Below are 17,865 nucleotides of genomic sequence, written 5' to 3' on the forward strand. Positions count from 1 at the left end.
CCTCTTCTAGTAGGAAAAAATCACACTTTCGACCTAGAGGAACTCTAAAGGTAGAAAAACCTTGGAAAAGGATGAATGTGCCTTTTGTCATAATAAGGGTCATTGGAAGAAAGATTGTCCTAGGTTGAAACAGATTTTTTTTATTTTGCTTTAACCACTTCCTCATCATTTGATTATGCTACTAAGTGGGTGTTGGATACGGGTTGTACTCATCACATGACTCCTCATAAGGATTGGTTTTCAAGCTTGAAAGAGTTTGATGGTGGTGTTGTTTTCATGGGAGATGACAATCCTTGTACAACAAAAGGGATTGCTACAGTTCGTTTGAAGTTGCATGATGGCATGGTTAAAGAGTTGACATGTGTTCGGTATGTACCTAATTTGAAGAAAAATCTTATTTCTTTGGGCACTTTAGAATCCAAGGCTTCAGGTTTCATTCAGATGGGCAGATATTGAAAGTTACTTATGGTGCACTTGTTGTGATGAAATCTCATCGATGTGGTCATTTGTATCTATTACAAGGAAGCACTATGACAGGTGAAGCGTCTGTAGTATCAGAAAATATGGGCACATCCAATTCAGATACTACTAGACTGTGGCATATGAGATTAAGCCATGCCGGTGTGAAAGCTCTACAAGGGCTTGTGAAAGAACGTCTTCTAAAAGGTGCCACGACTTGTAAGCTTGATTTCGACGAGCATTGTGTCTTGGGGAAACAAACCAAAGTGAAGTTTGGTACTGCAGTACATCAGACAAAAGGAATTCTTGATTATCTGCATTCGGATGTTTGGGGTCCTACAAAGACTCCCTCTTTGAGTGTTAGACATAGGTTTGTGACCTTCGTTGATGATTATTAAAGAAGGTCTTGGGTTTACACTATGAAGCACAAGAGTGAGGTATTAAGCATTTTCTTGAGTTGGAAAAAAATGGTTGAAAACCAGACTGGGAGAAAGATTAAGATTTTGAGATCGGATAATGATGGTGAATACACATCCGACCATTTCTTTAAAGTTTGCAAAGAGGAAAGGAGTGTGAGGCATTTCAGTGTTCGGGGAACTCCACAGCAAAATAGAGTTGCAGAGAGATTGAATCGAACCTTGCTTGAGAAGGTTAGATGTATGTTGTCTCAGTCAGGTTTGAGCAAGTCATTTTGGGCAGAGGCAGTTACTTATGCATGTCACATCATCAACCGGTTACCCTCAACTGCTATTCAGGGTAAGACACCAATGGAGGTATGGACTGGAAAACCTTCTTCTAATTATGACTATATCCGTATTTTTGGTTCACCTGCTTATTTTCATGTGACTGAAAATAAACTTGATCTTAAAGCCAAAAAGGCTATCTTTCTTGGTTTTAGTAATGGTGTCAAAGGTTATAGATTGTGGTACCCAGAGATGTAGAAACTTGTAATCAATAGAGATGTGACATTTGATGAAGAAAATATGTACAAAGACTCTGAGAAGAATGTGAAAGATGTTCAACATGTGGAGCTTGAGAAAGTTGCCTCTGATACTTCAAATCCTATTTTCGCTAATGTCGAAGCCACTACAAGTGAAGAAGTTGGAGACCATGAGGATGTTGAAGAAGTTGAACTTGAAGATTCTATTCAAGTTGAAGAGCAAGTTTCACCTCAAGAGTTTATTGCCTAGAACAGAGGAAAGAGACAAATTACCAAGCTAGCTCGGTATAGTGACTATGTTGCTTTTGCTCTTCCTATTATCATTGATGATATTCCATCCAATTTCGAGGAAGCCATTGAGAGTAAGGAGAAGGAGAGGTGGTGCAATGCCATGGGTGATGAGATGAATTCTCTCTTGAAGAACAAGACTTAGGAGTTAGCTAAATTGCCTAAGGGCAGGAAAGTTATCGGTTGCAAATGGGTGTATGCCAAGATGGAAGATGCTGATGAGAAAAGCAATGTGAGATTCAAAGCAAGATTAGTTGCTAAAGGGTATGCACAAAAGGAGGGCATTGACTACAATGAAATCTTTTCCCCGGTTGTGAAGCACTCCTCAATTCGCATTATGTTAGCTCTTGTTGCACAGTATGATCTTGAGCTTGTGCAACTTGATGTGAAGACGACTTTCCTACATAGTGATTTTAATGAAGAGATCTATATGTGTCAACCGGATGGGTATACAGTGAAAGGGAAGGAGAATTTGTTTTGCAAGTTGAAGAAATTACTTTATGGCTTGAAGCAATCTCCAAGACAATGGTATTTGAGGTTTGATAAATTTATGAGAGGCCAAAATTATTCTAGAAGTCAATATGATCATTGTGTGTACTTCAAGAAGTTGCAAGATGGGTCTTTTATTTATTTGTTAATATATGTTGATGATATGTTGATTGCCTCAAAGAATGTTAAAGAGATTGAAAAATTGAAGAAGCAAATGAAGAATGAGTTTGAGATGAAGGATCTTGGTGAAGCAAAGAAGATCCTTGGCATGGAGATTACTAGAGATAGAGCGAAGGGTTTGGTCAGTTTGAATCAAAGACAATACCTTGAGAAGTTGATTCGGAAGTTTGGAGTTCATGATTCAATCAAACCGGTTAGTACCCCTTTGGCTCCTCATTTTAAATTGAGTTCTCTACAATGTCCTAAAACTGATAAAGAGAAACTGCAAATGAAAAATATACCAAATGCAAATTTGGTTGGTAGTTTGATGTATGCAATGGTATGCTCTAGACCGGATATTGCTCATGTAGTTGGCATGGTGAGTCGATATATGCATAATCCAGGTAAAGAGCATTGACAAGTAGCTAAGTGGATATTGAGGTATCTCCATGGTACTTGAGACGTTGGTTTATGCTTTGAGGGAGATGACTCTGGTATTGGTCATTTTGCAGTTGGTTATGTTAATTCAGATTATGCAGGTGATCTGGATGGAAGGAAGTCTACTAAAGGCTATGTGTTTACTATGGCTAAAGGGCCAGTTTGTTGGAGGTCCATTTTGCAATCGTATGTTGCCTTGTCTACTACAAAGGCTGAATATATGGCAGTTGTTAAAGCTATAAAGGAGGCCATTTGGATACATGGGCTGATTAGAGATTTGGGGGTTGATCAGAAGCAGGTGGAGGTACATTGTGATAGTCAGAGTGTCATTTATTTGGCTAAGTATCAGGTTCATCATGCGAGGACCAAGCACATAAATGTACGCTATAACTTTGTTTGTGAAGTCGTTGGTGAATGAGAGATTATTCTCCAGAAAATTCCAACTAAAGACAACCCCGATGATATGTTGACTAAGGTTGTTGGTGTAGCCAAGTTTGTTCACTGTTTGACTTTGCTCACATTATGCCTATATAAAGAAGGCGTTGAGCAGTAGGAGTTTTGGAGCATTTGGCTCGGCATGAGTTGTTCTCTTGCTAGTGTTTGGGAGTGATTTTTTGTGTTGATTGTGTTGGTTGGCTTATCATGGCGTTTTCGGAACTTGGCCAAGGTGGAGATTGTTGAATTAGTGGCCAAGTGGCCAAAAGCATATAATAAAAAATGATGGACATAATGATGTGGGAACATCATTATGAGGAGACAAATGATTATGTTTCCTTTTGCTTTGGCTTTTCGAAGGTAGAAAATTCAGCTTTTGTCCCCCCACTTGTTGCCTTTTTGGAAATGAGAGAAACGGAAGGAGAGTTGTAAAAGGTGCAGAAAATTGAAAGCATTTTCTGAAGGTAGTTGTAGAATGCACCAGAAAAACAGAGAAGAAAAAATAGAAGTGCAGCAACCCCTCTTTGAAGAGAAGAAGAAAGTGCTCCTCTCTTTGGTTAGTAATCATCCACCAAGGTAGTTGTTGTTGTAATAGCTTTGAGCTTTGTATAGAGATGAAATTATTCATTATATTTCTCTCTATTTGTTTCTTTGGTGTGTGAGAGCTATTGGTTGTATTGGGGTTTGGGTTGTGAGCTTACCAACACTTTGTAAACTTCCATTTGGTTGATGGTGGATTATTGGGTGAGCTCCTACTGCTCCGAGGACGTACTCCAGTTACACTGACTGTTGAGGAACCTTGTTAAAATCTTGGTGTCTTTTATATTTTGTTCTTGCATTCCATTTGATATATTTCCTATGGGTTAGCTTGAGTTGGTTCCAACGGGTTTAGTGCTATCCTAGCACAACACATGTTAAGATCATATGAGTTCCAACACAAGGTTGTACTGAATTTCTCGATCAATATTAAGAGTTTGCCCACTGATAGTGTCCCTTATATTATGTGTTCGATATCTAGGGTTCATTCACCCTCCAGCGTTGGAACATCATTTTTATCTGATTACAACCCGCTGATTGATATGATTAAGTTCAGTACCTTGTGTGTAGCATTTCTTTTAGTTGATAGAGTTGTTAGAAAAAGTGAAAATTACTGATAGTGGTTTGCCACTTTGCTCCTAAATGTATCAGGAAAAGAAAGGAGTGGGATGTATACGAACCCATCGTTGATCTTCTATCTACCGTGGAAGTGGAGGCCCTTGAAGTGAAAGAAGAAAGGATTGCTCGGTGAATTATAAAACAGCTGCGATGGTTTAAATTAAGTTGTGTAGGGTGTAAGAACCATGTTGAGTTGTCCAGTGTTGTGTTTCGAATCACAGTTAGAAGGATGTTACTTGCATGGCAAGTAATCAGCCTTCAATGTGATTAGCTGATTGATTGGCATGCATCGTGGAACTGTTAGCTCATTAGTTAACTATTGGAAAGACCTAATTAAGGAAGATATCACGTACATGCCTTGGTAGGACAGTATATGGATTAAATGGTGATTAGAGGAATCAATCCAATTACCATAATAGGCAGTATTGGTGCCACCGGCGGAGGCAGTAACAAGGCTACGGTGGGCTCTATCATAGGGAGAGTTTTAGTTGTGTAAGGTCAAAATACTTATAATTTAGAATATTTTATTATTTTTAATTGTTATAGCCTATCCAATAAGTAAAAGTTCTGAAAAATAAGACTACTTTTAAAAAAAAGTAAGAGTTAATAAATATTAAATAAATTATTTACTTTCATCAATATCAAAATTTATTATCATCATATTTGAAATTGTACACACACTGACACACACCACATGTGACATCCCACATCGCCCAGGGGAGTGATCCTTAAATGTATATTCCCATCTCTACCTAGCACGAGGCCTTTTGGGAGCTCACTGGCTTCGGGTTCTGTAGGAATTCCGAAGTTAAGCGAGAAGGAGGCCAGAGCACTTCCAGGATGGGTGACCCACTAGGAACTTGCTTGTGAGTTCCCAAAAACAAAACCCTGAGGGAATGGTAAGCCCAAAGCGGAAAATATCGTGCTACGGTGGTAGAACGGGCCCAGGATGTGGTGGACCGGGGCCGGGATATGACAATTGGTATCAGAGCTAATCCCTAGCCGGAAGTGTGTGTCGACGAGGACGTTGGGCCCCTAAGGGGGTTGGATTGTGACATCCCACATCGCCCAGGGGAGTAATCCTTAAATGTATATTCTCATCTCTATCTAGAATAAGGCCTTTTGAGAGCTCACTGGCTTCGGGTTCTATAGGAATTCCGAAGTTAAGCGAGAAGGAGGCCAGAGCACTTCCAGGATGGGTGACCCACTGGGAACTTGCTTGTGAGTTCCCAAAAACAAAACCATGAGGGAATGGTAAGCCCAAAGCGGACAATATCATGCTACGGTGGTAGAACGGGCCCGGGATGTGGTGGACCGGGGCCGGGATGTGACAATTGGTATCAGAGCTAATCCCTAGCCGGAAGTGTGTCGACGAGGACGTCGGGCCCCTAAGGGGGGTGGATTGTGACATCCCACATCGCCCAGGGGAGTAATCCTTAAATGTATATTCTCATCTCTATCTAGCATGAGGCCTTTTGGGAGCTCATTGGCTTTGGGTTCTATAGGAATTCCGAAGTTAAGCGAAAATGAGGTCAAAGCACTTCCAAGATGGGTGACTCACAGGGAACTTGCTTGTGAGTTCCCAAAAACAAAACCGTAAGGGAATGGTAAGCCCAAAGCGGACAATATCGTGCTACGGTGGTAGAACGGGCCCTGGATATGGTGGACCCGGGGCGAGATGTGACACCACACGTCCCAATAATCTTTTTATTTGATTAGTTTCTATGGTAGGGAGTAGTCTAATTAGTTTAGGTTTCCTAGGAGGAGGAGTCATGATTGTACACACACATTGACACACACCACATGTCCCAATTGTTTTAAATTGTTTTTTATATCCCACCCAAAGTGTTTGTCAATTATTTTAAATCTCATCCCCAACCCACATCATTCCCCACTGTCCCACCCTTCCCCTGTTTCCCGCTCTTCTGCTTCCCTCAATGCCCAATAACATATTCACCCAAATTTCTCTTCTACTTCCCCCAACTCCTCAGATTTCAAAACCCTGAAATTCTAAATCCCACACCCAATCCCATATTATAATTTTATTACTCTAATATCATACCTCCCCAAATCTCTAGGCCACCACTATTTGGTTCACAATTCAAGTAAGTTTTTTGATATTCTAATCTAATCTCAATTAAATTATATTAGATATTGATGAAGATTTTTAGTCTATTATTGATATGATTGTTGATATGTTTTATGTTTATACTCATTTGATCATTAGAATTTAGATGGAATTTTTATTTATTGGCCGTTCAAACTCAAGACAAAAGGACCATCTATTTGTTTATACTAATTTCAAGCCAAATCCAATAGGATCATCTATTTGTTTAGGTAGTTCAAGCTCAAGACAAAAGGATCATATTTTCAATGTTTTTTTTGTCTATAAATTTTTTGACCTTTATTAATAGGTAAGTTTTTTAACACTTTATTCTTATGTCTTGATGATTTTATTTGTTTATTGCTTTAATTTTAAGAGTTCGTACTTTAAAATTTCAATTTCAAGTTTAATATATTTTTTCTGATAGTCTGATAAATTTCTTAGAAATATGATTTATTATCTAAACTTGCATTATTGTTGTTCAATTTGTTAGGTTAACGTTCAATGAAGAGGTTAAGAACCATTGATTCATTCTTTAAAAAAAAAAGATGATGGTGATAAATTAGAGAGTGATATACCTTCTGCATCTAATGATAACGCACCAATATCGACTGAGCAGCCTCATGATTCTCACCAGACATCTAATATAATTGAACCTCAAGAAAAAGTTGTTGATAATGCTTATTTGGAATTGGAACAAGACCTGGGGAAACGGATTCAAATACATGAGTATCCTATTAATCGAAGGGCGATGAAGAAAAGGAGTATCCTATCAACTGCAATTAGCATTAGTTGCAGCATCAAAAGAAGTAGCTATTATCTGGTTATTCTTTTCAGCATTAGGTTCAATTGTAAATGTTATTACTACTTCTCCAAAGCGTCATACTCAGCTGCAAGTTGCACACACAGTGAACATTGAAGAGTTGGTGGGTGCTAGTGAACTTGAGAAAGGAAGAGGAGCTAATCAAATCGGTACTATACATCGACCTGGAGCTACTCGTTGGGGTTCTCATTATGATTTAGTGTGTGACTTGATGCATATGTACGACGCGTCTTGTACAGTACTTGAGAACATAAAGAATGATAGATCTGCTACAAACTCTTTGCGTGGGGAAGTTATTGGTGCTTATAATGCAATCAGATATTTTGAATTTACTTTCATCTTGCATCTATTGCAAGAGATCATGGGAATCACTGATATCCTTTGTCGCGAACTGCAAAATAAGTCACAAGACATTCTAAATGCTATGAACCTAGTCACTACTACAAAAGATGTCCTTCAAAAGTTGTGATTGGATGGTTGGGCTACCTTTATTGATAAAGTGAATTTATTCTGCAAGAAACATGACGTACATATGCCCGATATGAATGCTCAATACAAAGTAGGAACTGGTCGTTCTTGTCAGCAAACAAATCTTATTACATTTAAGCATCATTATCACATTGATATCTTCAATAATGCAATAGATTTTCAGCTGGCAGAGCTAAATAGCAGGTTTAGTGAGGGAGCAATGGAACTTCTTATTCTCAGTTCAGCTTTGGAACCAAGAGAAGCTTTTAAGGCATTCAACATTGATCACATTTGCAAGCTTGCAGAGAAATTTTATCCTTTGGATTTCACTGAAAAAGAGCTACATACGTTGAGGTGTGAGTTGAAAATCTATGAATCAGACGTACCGCATCATCCTGTGTTTCAAAAAATGTCTACTACTTCATAATTATGTCGGGGATTAGTTGAAACAAAGAGGTCCGAAAGGTACTATTTGATTGATAGGTTAATTCGACTTGTATTGACTCTTCCCGTTTCTACAGCAACTACTGAACGAGCTTTTTCAACAATGAATCTTGTTGATGCACAAAATCAGCGAAGACTTTGGTACAACAGAAAGTGTCAGGTTTTGTGACCTTCGCTTGGTTGCTTCGGTCACTAGTGAAGATAAGTACGTAAATGAATAGAGACAGAGAAGCAAACACAGGATGTACGTGGTTCACCCAGATTGGCTACGTCCACGGAGTAGAGGAGTTCTTATTAGTAGTGAAGGGCTTACACAAGTACAAAGGATCAAGCTCTCAATTTAGTGAGTTCTTGTGAATGATTTAACACAAAATGGCATTAGGCAATATTGTGGGGGAATGACCCCTATTTATAGAAAAACTTGTAGCTTTGTCACATTGACATGTGTCATGTTATGATTGGTTCTTGATGTTGACACGTGCTGCGCTCTGATTGGCTTCTAATCTTGACACGTGTCGAGTAGTGATTGGCCTCCTGGTCGGAGGGGAACTCTTCTGGGTCCTTGACAGTATAGCGTTGGCCGGTGCTCGGTAGTTTCGGGATTGGTCAAGTATGGTACAAACAGTGCTCCCCTAAGTTCCCGAGTGAGGGAAACTCCTCGGTTGGGGACTTGCAAGATCCAATCCCTTGAGTAATCACGAAACTTCTAAGTACCGAAGTGTGGTCTGATCTTCATCTGCCCTTCTCTGGAAGTACCTTTCCTCCATCCGGGAATGGTGTACTTAGCTGATGTTGACGCACAAGGTAATGTATCAATTTCACTTGAAGCTTAGTTGTAGTTTCGGGCTTAGTCAAGTGTGATACAAACCCTATAGTAGGAGTCCCCCAAGTCGCCGAGCTAGGAGATCTGCCGAAAGAGGTGACAGACAAGGTAAGCAGTCAAACTTCCAAGTAAGCAACCCAGGATCAGAGGTTTGACGTCGGCTTCCGGTTGATTGTTCTCATTCTCCTTGTCTCTCATTCAACTGCCAGGATAAGGAAAAGCAAATGGATAAGAGATGATATGAGATACTTTTGCTTTTGAAGAAGTAACTTTCCACAGGCTTATTCTTGAACTGTGCTGGAGGGTTTTCTGGTGCCCTTCAGAGTATAAGGCCGACTCAAAAATTTGAGGGTCAAAACAAGTCCATCAAATCTAGAGTACGTTCGACCTTGATGATATGGGATACTTTTGCTGTTGACGGAATAATGAATGTGGTATGGAAAGGTGTCGTGCTGTAGTGATCTGTTTCAGCTCACCGTTGAACCTTCTGCTTCAATCTTTTGCATGGCAGAAGTGGTGTGCAACCTTTGCATTTAAATGGTCCTTCAGAACATTCCTTCATAGTGACTCATCCACGCTTGGCAGCTTCAATGTAAAGAGCCAATATCTGATCAACTGTCATGAGGTATTTGCCGGTGGAATTCGTGACCTTGACAGCAGTTGAGGATGAGTACTCGAGAGCAATGCTAAGTAAGCAACCAGGCAAAGGCTCCAGGCAGTCAGTTCCAAATTGGAGGTTTGATTTCAGGTTCCGACTGACTGCTCTCTTTCTCCTTGTCCTGCAGGTGTGGACAAGGACAAAGACAAAGACAGGGAGAAAGCATGATATGGGATACTCTTGCTTTCGACCCTGATGATATGAGATACTCTTGTTCTTGGTGTGGCTTATTTGCTGAGGTATTATCGGGGGGAAATAAAGCTGAGTATTTCGAGAAGTTATGTTGATGGTGCCTTTTCGAATGTGAGAAAGGGTTGAGCATTTTTGCAGGTTTGCCTGTCCGTTGAGGAGGGAGGTCAATGTATATAGGGATTTCCCAATAACAAGTAGTAATGCTATTCCTTTACCCTTCTTGGTCACAGCAATGTAGTGGGAGCTGCCAGCTTCACGTGTTTTAATTTTGTCAGAGCACTTTGAAAAAGTGGTATGTGGTATCTGGAAAGCTGATATTACGTGTGGAGATTACAGACAAGCTTTATCTAAGGAAATCTGGCTTTCGAAGTTCTGAGAGTTGTGCCTCTTCGGTTTTCGAACAAGCAATCCCGTCGAGGATCTGACTCTCGAGATTCGGAAAGCGGTGCTACTCCGGTTTTTGAGAAAGTAATTATGTTGGGAGTCTTTTCTCGAATGTGAGTAAAGGTTGGTCGTTCTTGCCAACCTGTCTTGCCACAAAACACGGAGGTCGACACACATAGGGACTTTCCAGTTGTCAAGCAGTGGTGCTGTTCCTTTACCCTTATGGGTAATAGTAGGGTAGCTGGCACTTCGAAATTCTCGTGCCTAAACTTTGTCAGAGATCTTTGACAAAGTTATATGTGGTACCCGAGGAGTTGATGGTGCATATGGAGAGCGGTGATTGATCAGTAAGATTCACGTGCTTTCTACTTCACCAGAAATCTTCGACAGATTGCCCGTAATTTCCGCAAAGCTGATTGTGCATGTGACAGGTGCTGACGAGGCTGCAAAAGCAGGTGCTTCTTCGATTTCTGAGATCGGCCCTCGTGGTCTCTGAGCAGCCCAGCTTTTGAGAAAGCAAACGCCTCTTCGATTTCTGAAGCTCCGTCGAGTGCAGATTTTTATAGAGGCTGGCATTAAGTTCCACAGCACACTTGAATCTCTACCAGTAGAAGCTCATTTCTTGCACTTCTAAGATCTTGATTTGTCTGACCTCTTCCTTCTTCAACACATTTGAAAATGTCTGGACCCTCCGACCGTCGTTTTGACTTGAACCTTGGAGAAGAGACAGCCACGCCTTCTCCAGACAACATATGGCGCCCATCCTTCATATCCCCTACTGGTCCTCTTACCGTTGGGGATTCTGTGATGAAGAATGATATGACCGCTGCAGTGGTGGCCAGGAACCTTCTCACTCCCAAAGATAACAGACTACTTTCCAAACGGTCTGATGAGTTGGCTGTTAAGGACTCTCTGGCTCTTAGTGTTCAGTGTGCAGGTTCTGTGTCTAATATGGCCCAACGCCTATTTGCTAGAACCCGCCAAGTTGAATCATTGGCTGCTGAAGTGATGAGTCTCAAACAGGAGATTAGAGGGCTCAAGCATGAGAATAAGCAGTTGCACCGGCTCGCCCATGACTATGCTACAAACATGAAGAGGAAGCTTGACCAGATGAAGGAATCTGATGGTAAGGTTTTACTTGATCATCAGCGGTTTGTGGGTTTGTTCCAAAGGCATTTATTGCCTTCGTCCTCTGGGGCTGTACCTGGTAATGAAGCTTCAAATGATGAACCTCCAATGCCTCCTCCTTCTGGGGTTTTGTCAAGTACTGAGGCTCCGGATAACCACCCTCCGGTGCTTTCTCTTTCTGGGGCTCTACCGACTGCTGAGACTTCCCCTAAGCAACCTTTGTGAAGGCTCCCTTTTGTTTGTTTATTTTGACTCATGTATATGTACATATTTGTGGCTTATCGAAAATATTAATAAATAAGCTTTGCTTCATTTCAACATATTGTGTTAAATACACCAAAGCCTTCTTCATAAAGTTCTTTGAATTTTTTGCTTTTGTTGAAACCTGTATTGTTGAAGCTTTGTGAGTGGAGCATGTAGTTTGAGGTAGTGTTCCCTTAATTTCCCGAGTGAGGAAAACTTCTCGGTTGGAGACTTGAAAAATCCAAGTCACTGAGTGGTTGTGAGACTGCCGAGTATCAAGGTGCAGTAGCATATGGTGGGAGTCCCCCAAGTCTTCAGGCGAAGAGAGTTGCCGAATGAGGTGTCTAGCTAGTAGTCAATGTCATGAGTAGGAAAACTTCACTTGTTTCTTTTCGAAGTGGTAACCCAGGGCTCTTTCTTCATATATTGTTTTTTGTTATGAAGATGTGTTAGGCCCAAAGAAGTGGAGGCCTAGGAACTTTTTTTTTTTTATTTTTTTTTTTATTTATTTATTTTTTTTTTTTTTACTCCCTCCCTTTTTCTTGTGTCATTTACATGGGTGTATTCGAATGGAGCTGAATGAGGGGTAGGGTATGACTCATTATCATGTGCCATGATTTTGTCTTCCTTTAGCTTCTCTTTTGCTTTGCTTTAGTCTTCCTTTAGCTTTTCTTCAATATAACACCATTTTCTGTGGCTCAGATCGCAAAACCATCTTCATGAAAGTTGTTCCTTAGCTCGTGAACTACAACATATCCGAATTGGAGATCCATCGGAGCAGTACAACTCCAGAAATTCAGGTATGATGAGTGATTGTTCGTCATTTGTATATCAACGCGTCAGACTTGTTGTGAGCTTCAAAAACTCCATTTTCTCTTGCTCAGATCAACATACTTTCTTCATCGAAGTTGTTCCTTAACTTGTGAACTACAACATATCCAAATTTGAGGTCCCTCGGAGCAGTATAACTCCAGAAATCCAGGTATGATGAGTGACTGTTTATCATTTGTCTGTCAACCCGTCAGATTTGTTGTGAGCTTTGAAACTCTATTTTCTCTTGCTCAAATAAGCATGCTTTCTTCATTGAAGTTGTTCCTCAGCTTGTGAACTACAACATATCCAAATTTGAGATCCCTCGGAGCTGTATAACTCAAGAAATTCAGGTATGATGAATGACTGGTTATTATTTTTCTGTCAACCCGTCAGATTTGTTGTGAGCTTTGAAACTCTATTTTCTCTTGCTCAGATCAGCATGCTTTCTTCATTGAAGTTGTTCCTCAGCTTGTGAACTTCAACATATCCAAATTTGAGATCCCTCGGAGAAGTATAACTCCAGAAATCCAGGTATGATGAATGACTGGTTATTATTTTTCTGTCAACCCGTCAGATTTGTTGTGAGCTTTGAAACTCTATTTTCTATTGTTCAGATCAGCATGTTTTCTTCATTGAAGTTGTTCCTCATCGTCTCTTTCATAACATATCAAAAATTCAGAATGAACTAATGGTCAAATATTTCCAGATCTTCGAAACATCACAGCAGCTTCGAAATCTGCAAGAATCCGACTGTCATGCTTGGAGCTTCAACACTTTAATTTGCGTGGCTCAAACAGAAATGGTTCCTTCTTGAAAGTTGTTCATCTGCTCAAGAACTAGAGGGTGTCCAAAATTCAGCTCCATTGGAGAGAAGCAGCAGCTGCAAAAATTTGATAGAGAAAAGGAGGCGAAGCTTTGTTGGATTTCTAGGCTGGGGAAGATTCCAGTTTTTGTAGCAACTTCAGTACTGGTGAATTGCTTGTATTTTTGTCCATAACTAAATTTTGGACTTTGAATTATTATTTGATCTATCATAATATGTTTGGGAACATATATAAGTGAATAAATAAGAAGGAAGATTTTGGGCCCTTGTGGGTGTAAAACAAAAAATGTTTAGGTTGTGTGAACAAAATTTGTTTATTTGGAGCAAGGTTTTGTGTTGAAGCTTTGTAGGTGAAGCTTTGGTGTTGAAGCTTTCTAGGTGAAGCTTTGATGGTGAAGCTTTGTAGATGAAGCTTTGTAGATGAAGCTTTCTAGGTGAAGCTTTTTTGGGTGAAGCTTTGTGGGTGAAGCTTTTTAGGTGAAGCTTTGTGGGTGAAGCTTTGGAGGTGAAGCTTTTTTAAGTGAAGCTTTGGGCCCTTGTGAAGCTTTGGAGGTGAAGCTTTTCGGGTGAAGCTTTTTTGGGTGAAGCTTTGTGGGTGAAGCTTTTGAGGTGAAGCTTTGTGGGTGAAGCTTTGGAGGTGAAGCTTTTCGGGTGAAGCTTTTTTTGGGTGAAGCTTTGTGGGTGAAGCTTTTTTGGGTGAAGCTTTGTGGGTGAAGCTTTTGAGGTGAAGCTTTGTGGGTGAAGCTTTGGAGGTGAAGCTTTTCGGGTGAAGCTTTTTTGGATGAAGCTGTTTTTTTTTTTTTTTTTTTTTTTTTTTTTTTGGCGCTTGACACGGTCTTCATTTGCTTGTTTTGTAGTGACTGTGGAAGACGGATTGCTTTCTGATTGAGAAGGGTTCCGGCATCGCTTTGCACCATCTTCATGTGGGTAATATAGGAACTTCCTTATGTTTTGATCATGCATGTAGTGATAGAATTTGTTTCTTCTTATTGTAGATGTCAGAGCCTGGAAGTTCTAGTGATGAGGGCTCTTCTAGCTTTAGCTCTAAGTCTGAGTCTGCAATGTCGGAGTCTTCAGGGTCTTTGTTAGAGTCCGGTACTAGAGAAACATTGGATGATCTTCCCAACCGTCAAACTTTAGCTATTGCTAGTTCTTCCTCCATGGCGTTGGGTGAGGGGGTTGTTTTTGATGCCATACCCATAGTTCGCTCTGAGTTCACAGCAGACCATCTAAAGAATAACTTGTTAGATAATGAGAAGCAGGTTGAGGCGCTAAGGCAGTCATGTAATATCCCTCGTAGTGTAGGGATACGTTTGGTACATGATGAAGAATGGCCTTCTGAGCCTCCCCAGGGTCATGTTATGTTCTACACCCAGATATTACTGACTTTAGGGGTGAGACTACCTTTACATCCGTGGTTGCAAAAGATGTTATCTTTGATCGGATATGCACCTGGGCAACTCAATCCTGGTTTCTGGGATACTTTGATTGGATTTTATATCATTTGGATGGAGTGTGGGTTGTGTGAGCCTTCCTTCCATCAGTGGCGTTACTGTTACAAGATGCGCCCAGCAAAATCATGCACTGGTTATGCCGAGTGTGCATGTCGGAGTGAGAGAGAGCGTATTGTGTATGGTAAGAAAAAGGCATACTACACATGGAAAAACCGTTGGTGCTTTCTGTATAATGATTGGGAGTATGATAAGGGTGTCACGCCTGAGCGACGTGTGCTTACTCACTTCCAGACTGTAGGTTGTAACGTATCAACCGTTCGTACTATTTGCTATTTGTTGTGGTCTTTTCTTGCTTCTAACACTTTGCTTCATGTAGTGACGCGGGGCACCATCCAACTGTTTGGGCAGGAGCTATCTGACATAGAGAAGGTGTTGAGGGTGCCCAAAGAGGATAGACACTTAAGCAAGCTACGACCCTTATTTCGTCGGTACGGTTTTCAACCCTTAGTTTCCGAGAGCCAGGGACGATCGAGTAAGTTGTATCCTTCATGTAAACTTAGCTCAATTCCTTACTTTATTTGGAAAGTTGTATTTCTTATTTTGATTTTCCTTATGCAGTGGAGAAGGTAAGCAAGAAAACAGGGACTAGCACCCATAAAAGGAAAGCACCAGTGTTAGTTCCTTCGGAAGACATCCTACCGCATAAGAAAATTCATAAGTTCCGAGGGGAACCATCCGTTAGACCTAAGTCCCAAGATGGGGTCCTTAAGGGGCCTGCCTTTAGGAAGACTGGAGTCGAGACCGTTGATAATGCTACTGCCGTAGTTGCAGGAGAAGGGAGCCGACTGTTGCCTCATCCTCTTACTATGGAGCACACTGTCCAGGAAAGTGATCCTGGTTCCCGCCATGAGGGGAAAGGCAAGGAAAGAGCTGGCAGTGTCCCGTGGAAGGACTTGAGGGTTGCCACGCGGCCAAAGGATTTTGGGGATATCAACAATTGCTTGGCAGGGCGTCGATTCGCCTTCGATGAGCTCGGAGAGCCCTTAGCTAAGGATGAATCGGATTGCGACCGGATGTTGAAGCTGTCTTCATATGTGAGTGTTACTTTGTCATTTCCTTACTTTTTCCTCTTTATTATCATTATTTAGGTAGTGATGATCGTCTTGCCATGCAGGTCATGGCCGAGTATCACGACAGACTGCAAGAGGTTGAGCGGTACAAGGCAAAACTGAAGGAGAATAAGCAGCTTGTGGACGAGGCCCGAAGGAATAAGGGACTTTTGACTCAGGCTCTCCAACTGAAGGATGAAACCATGGAGAGCTTGAAAAGGCGAAATGGTGAGAACCTAAGGCTTAAGAAATTGTTTGAGGCAACTAAAAAACAGTTGGAGGTGGCTACCTTGGAAGTATCCAAGGTTAGGGGAGAATTGGATGGTGCCTTAGTTGAGATTTCTGAACTGGAGAAGAGCATTCCAACTGAAAGGGAGGCTGCTGTGCAAGAATACTTAAGTTCTTCGACCTTTCATCTTGCTATTAAACCCTACTGTGCTCAAGAAGCTCGCTTTGAAAAAAGGAAATGGATGGCCGTCCTTGATCGTTATGATGATGGGAGCATTCTTCGAAAATACCACGAAGATATAGATGAGCATCATCGAAAGGGCGAGACATTTGTCCTTGCTGTTGATCCTAGCAGCGAAGATGAGTCTGATAATGAAGGTAGTGCTGATGCACAGACTCAGCATGGTGAAGAGGATCTTGGGGATGCAGAGGATGATGGTAGGACGCGGAATGATACTGCCAGGGGTTCGGCTTCAGATGAGAATGAATAGCAGTGTCTTTACTATCTGCATGTATTCTGGATGTAGTAGTCTGATGTGTGTATAACATGTGCCCATGTTATAAGCTTGAGAGTTTTGGATTTTAGGTGTTTATGAGTGTTTGCACTATTATTAATGCATGTTTGGCTATGTATGAATAGATCTATTGTTTGGATATAAGCCATTGTTTGGTTGTTCCTTTCTTTGTATAGTCTTGTCGACACATACTTAGATTTTGTTTCGTGTTGGATATATCTGCTTTGAGGTTTCAACACTTGAGTGTTCCCTTGCTAGGAATGTAAAAGAGTGAGGGCTGAGTTGGCTAAATTACCTCTTTATTGAATTCATTGCCAAATGGCCTTCATTACATAGGATGCCGAACGGCTATAGCTCAACACTTGTACATCGTGAGTCTATTTGTAGTAGTACTTCAAGTGATCAGCGTTCCATGGATGGCCAAGGGTCTTGCCATCGGAGCTTCTAAGTGTGTAAGAGCCAGGGCGACTGATGCCAATGACTTCATACGGTCCATCCCAGTTTGGACTAAGTGTGCCTTCACTCGGGACTCTGTCGCAGAGTAATCTTTTCTTTAAGACCCAGTCTCCTATTTTGAAAGAACGAAGCTTGACCCTAGAGTCATAATAGTTGGAGATGCGCTGCTTGTAGGCGACATTCCTCAAGTGAGCTTGGTTTCTGTGTTCCTCGACTAAATCCAAGTTGAGGGTGAGTTGTTTGTCATTTTCACTTTGAATGTAGTTCTGGACTCGGAATGTTGCTTGCTCGAGCTCAACAGGGACAACCGCCTCTGTGCCAAAGGCAAGTGAGAATGGAGTTTCTCCTGTTGAAGTCCGATATAAAGTGCGATATGACCAAAGAACTTGGGGTACAAATTCTGGCCAACAGCCTTTAGCTTTGTCCAAGCTGGTTTTCAAAGTGCGCTTGATTATTTTGTTGATGGCTTCAACTTGTCCATTAGACTGGGGATGAGCTGGAGAGGCAAAGCATAAGTTGATGTTGAACTTAGAGCAGAACAACCTGAACTTCTTGTTGTCAAACTGTCGCCCATTGTCAGTGACTATCGCATTGGGAATGCCGAATCTACAAAGGATGTTCTTCCACACAAAGTCTTCTATCTTTGCCTCAGTAATGGTTGCCAAGGGTTCTACTTCGGCCCACTTTGTGAAGTAGTCCACTGCAACGACTGCGTAACAGACTTTGCCCTTCCCTGCCGGCATTGGGCCGATCAAATCAAGTCCCCACTGGGCGAAGGGCCAAGGGCTGATCATAGGAGTAAGAGGCTCTGGAAGGGAATAAGGAATAGTTGCATAT

The 17,865-nt window shown here is 41.2% G+C and overlaps 1 protein-coding gene and 1 long non-coding RNA gene across 2 annotated transcripts; both read left to right on the plus strand.

The window, feature by feature from the left end:
* Positions 1–12,199: 12,199 nt before the first annotated feature.
* On the plus strand, positions 12,200–13,575 carry LOC126607566 (uncharacterized). Its single transcript, XR_007617664.1, has 4 exons — positions 12,200–12,430; positions 12,515–12,612; positions 12,877–12,974; positions 13,150–13,575. It is a non-coding gene; the product is annotated as an uncharacterized LOC126607566 (long non-coding RNA).
* Positions 13,576–14,206: 631 nt separating this feature from the next.
* On the plus strand, positions 14,207–16,903 carry LOC126607553 (uncharacterized). The gene is made up of 3 exons (XM_050275191.1): positions 14,207–15,252; positions 15,339–15,814; positions 15,895–16,903. Exons 1-3 carry the CDS (start codon positions 14,262–14,264, stop codon positions 16,546–16,548), a joined length of 2,121 nt encoding a protein of 706 aa, XP_050131148.1. The 5' UTR covers positions 14,207–14,261; the 3' UTR covers positions 16,549–16,903.
* The last annotated feature ends 962 nt before the right edge of the window (positions 16,904–17,865 follow it).

The sequence above is a fragment of the Malus sylvestris genome, chromosome 16 (assembly GCF_916048215.2).
Source record: "Malus sylvestris chromosome 16, drMalSylv7.2, whole genome shotgun sequence".
Taxonomy (NCBI): Eukaryota; Viridiplantae; Streptophyta; class Magnoliopsida; order Rosales; family Rosaceae; genus Malus; species Malus sylvestris.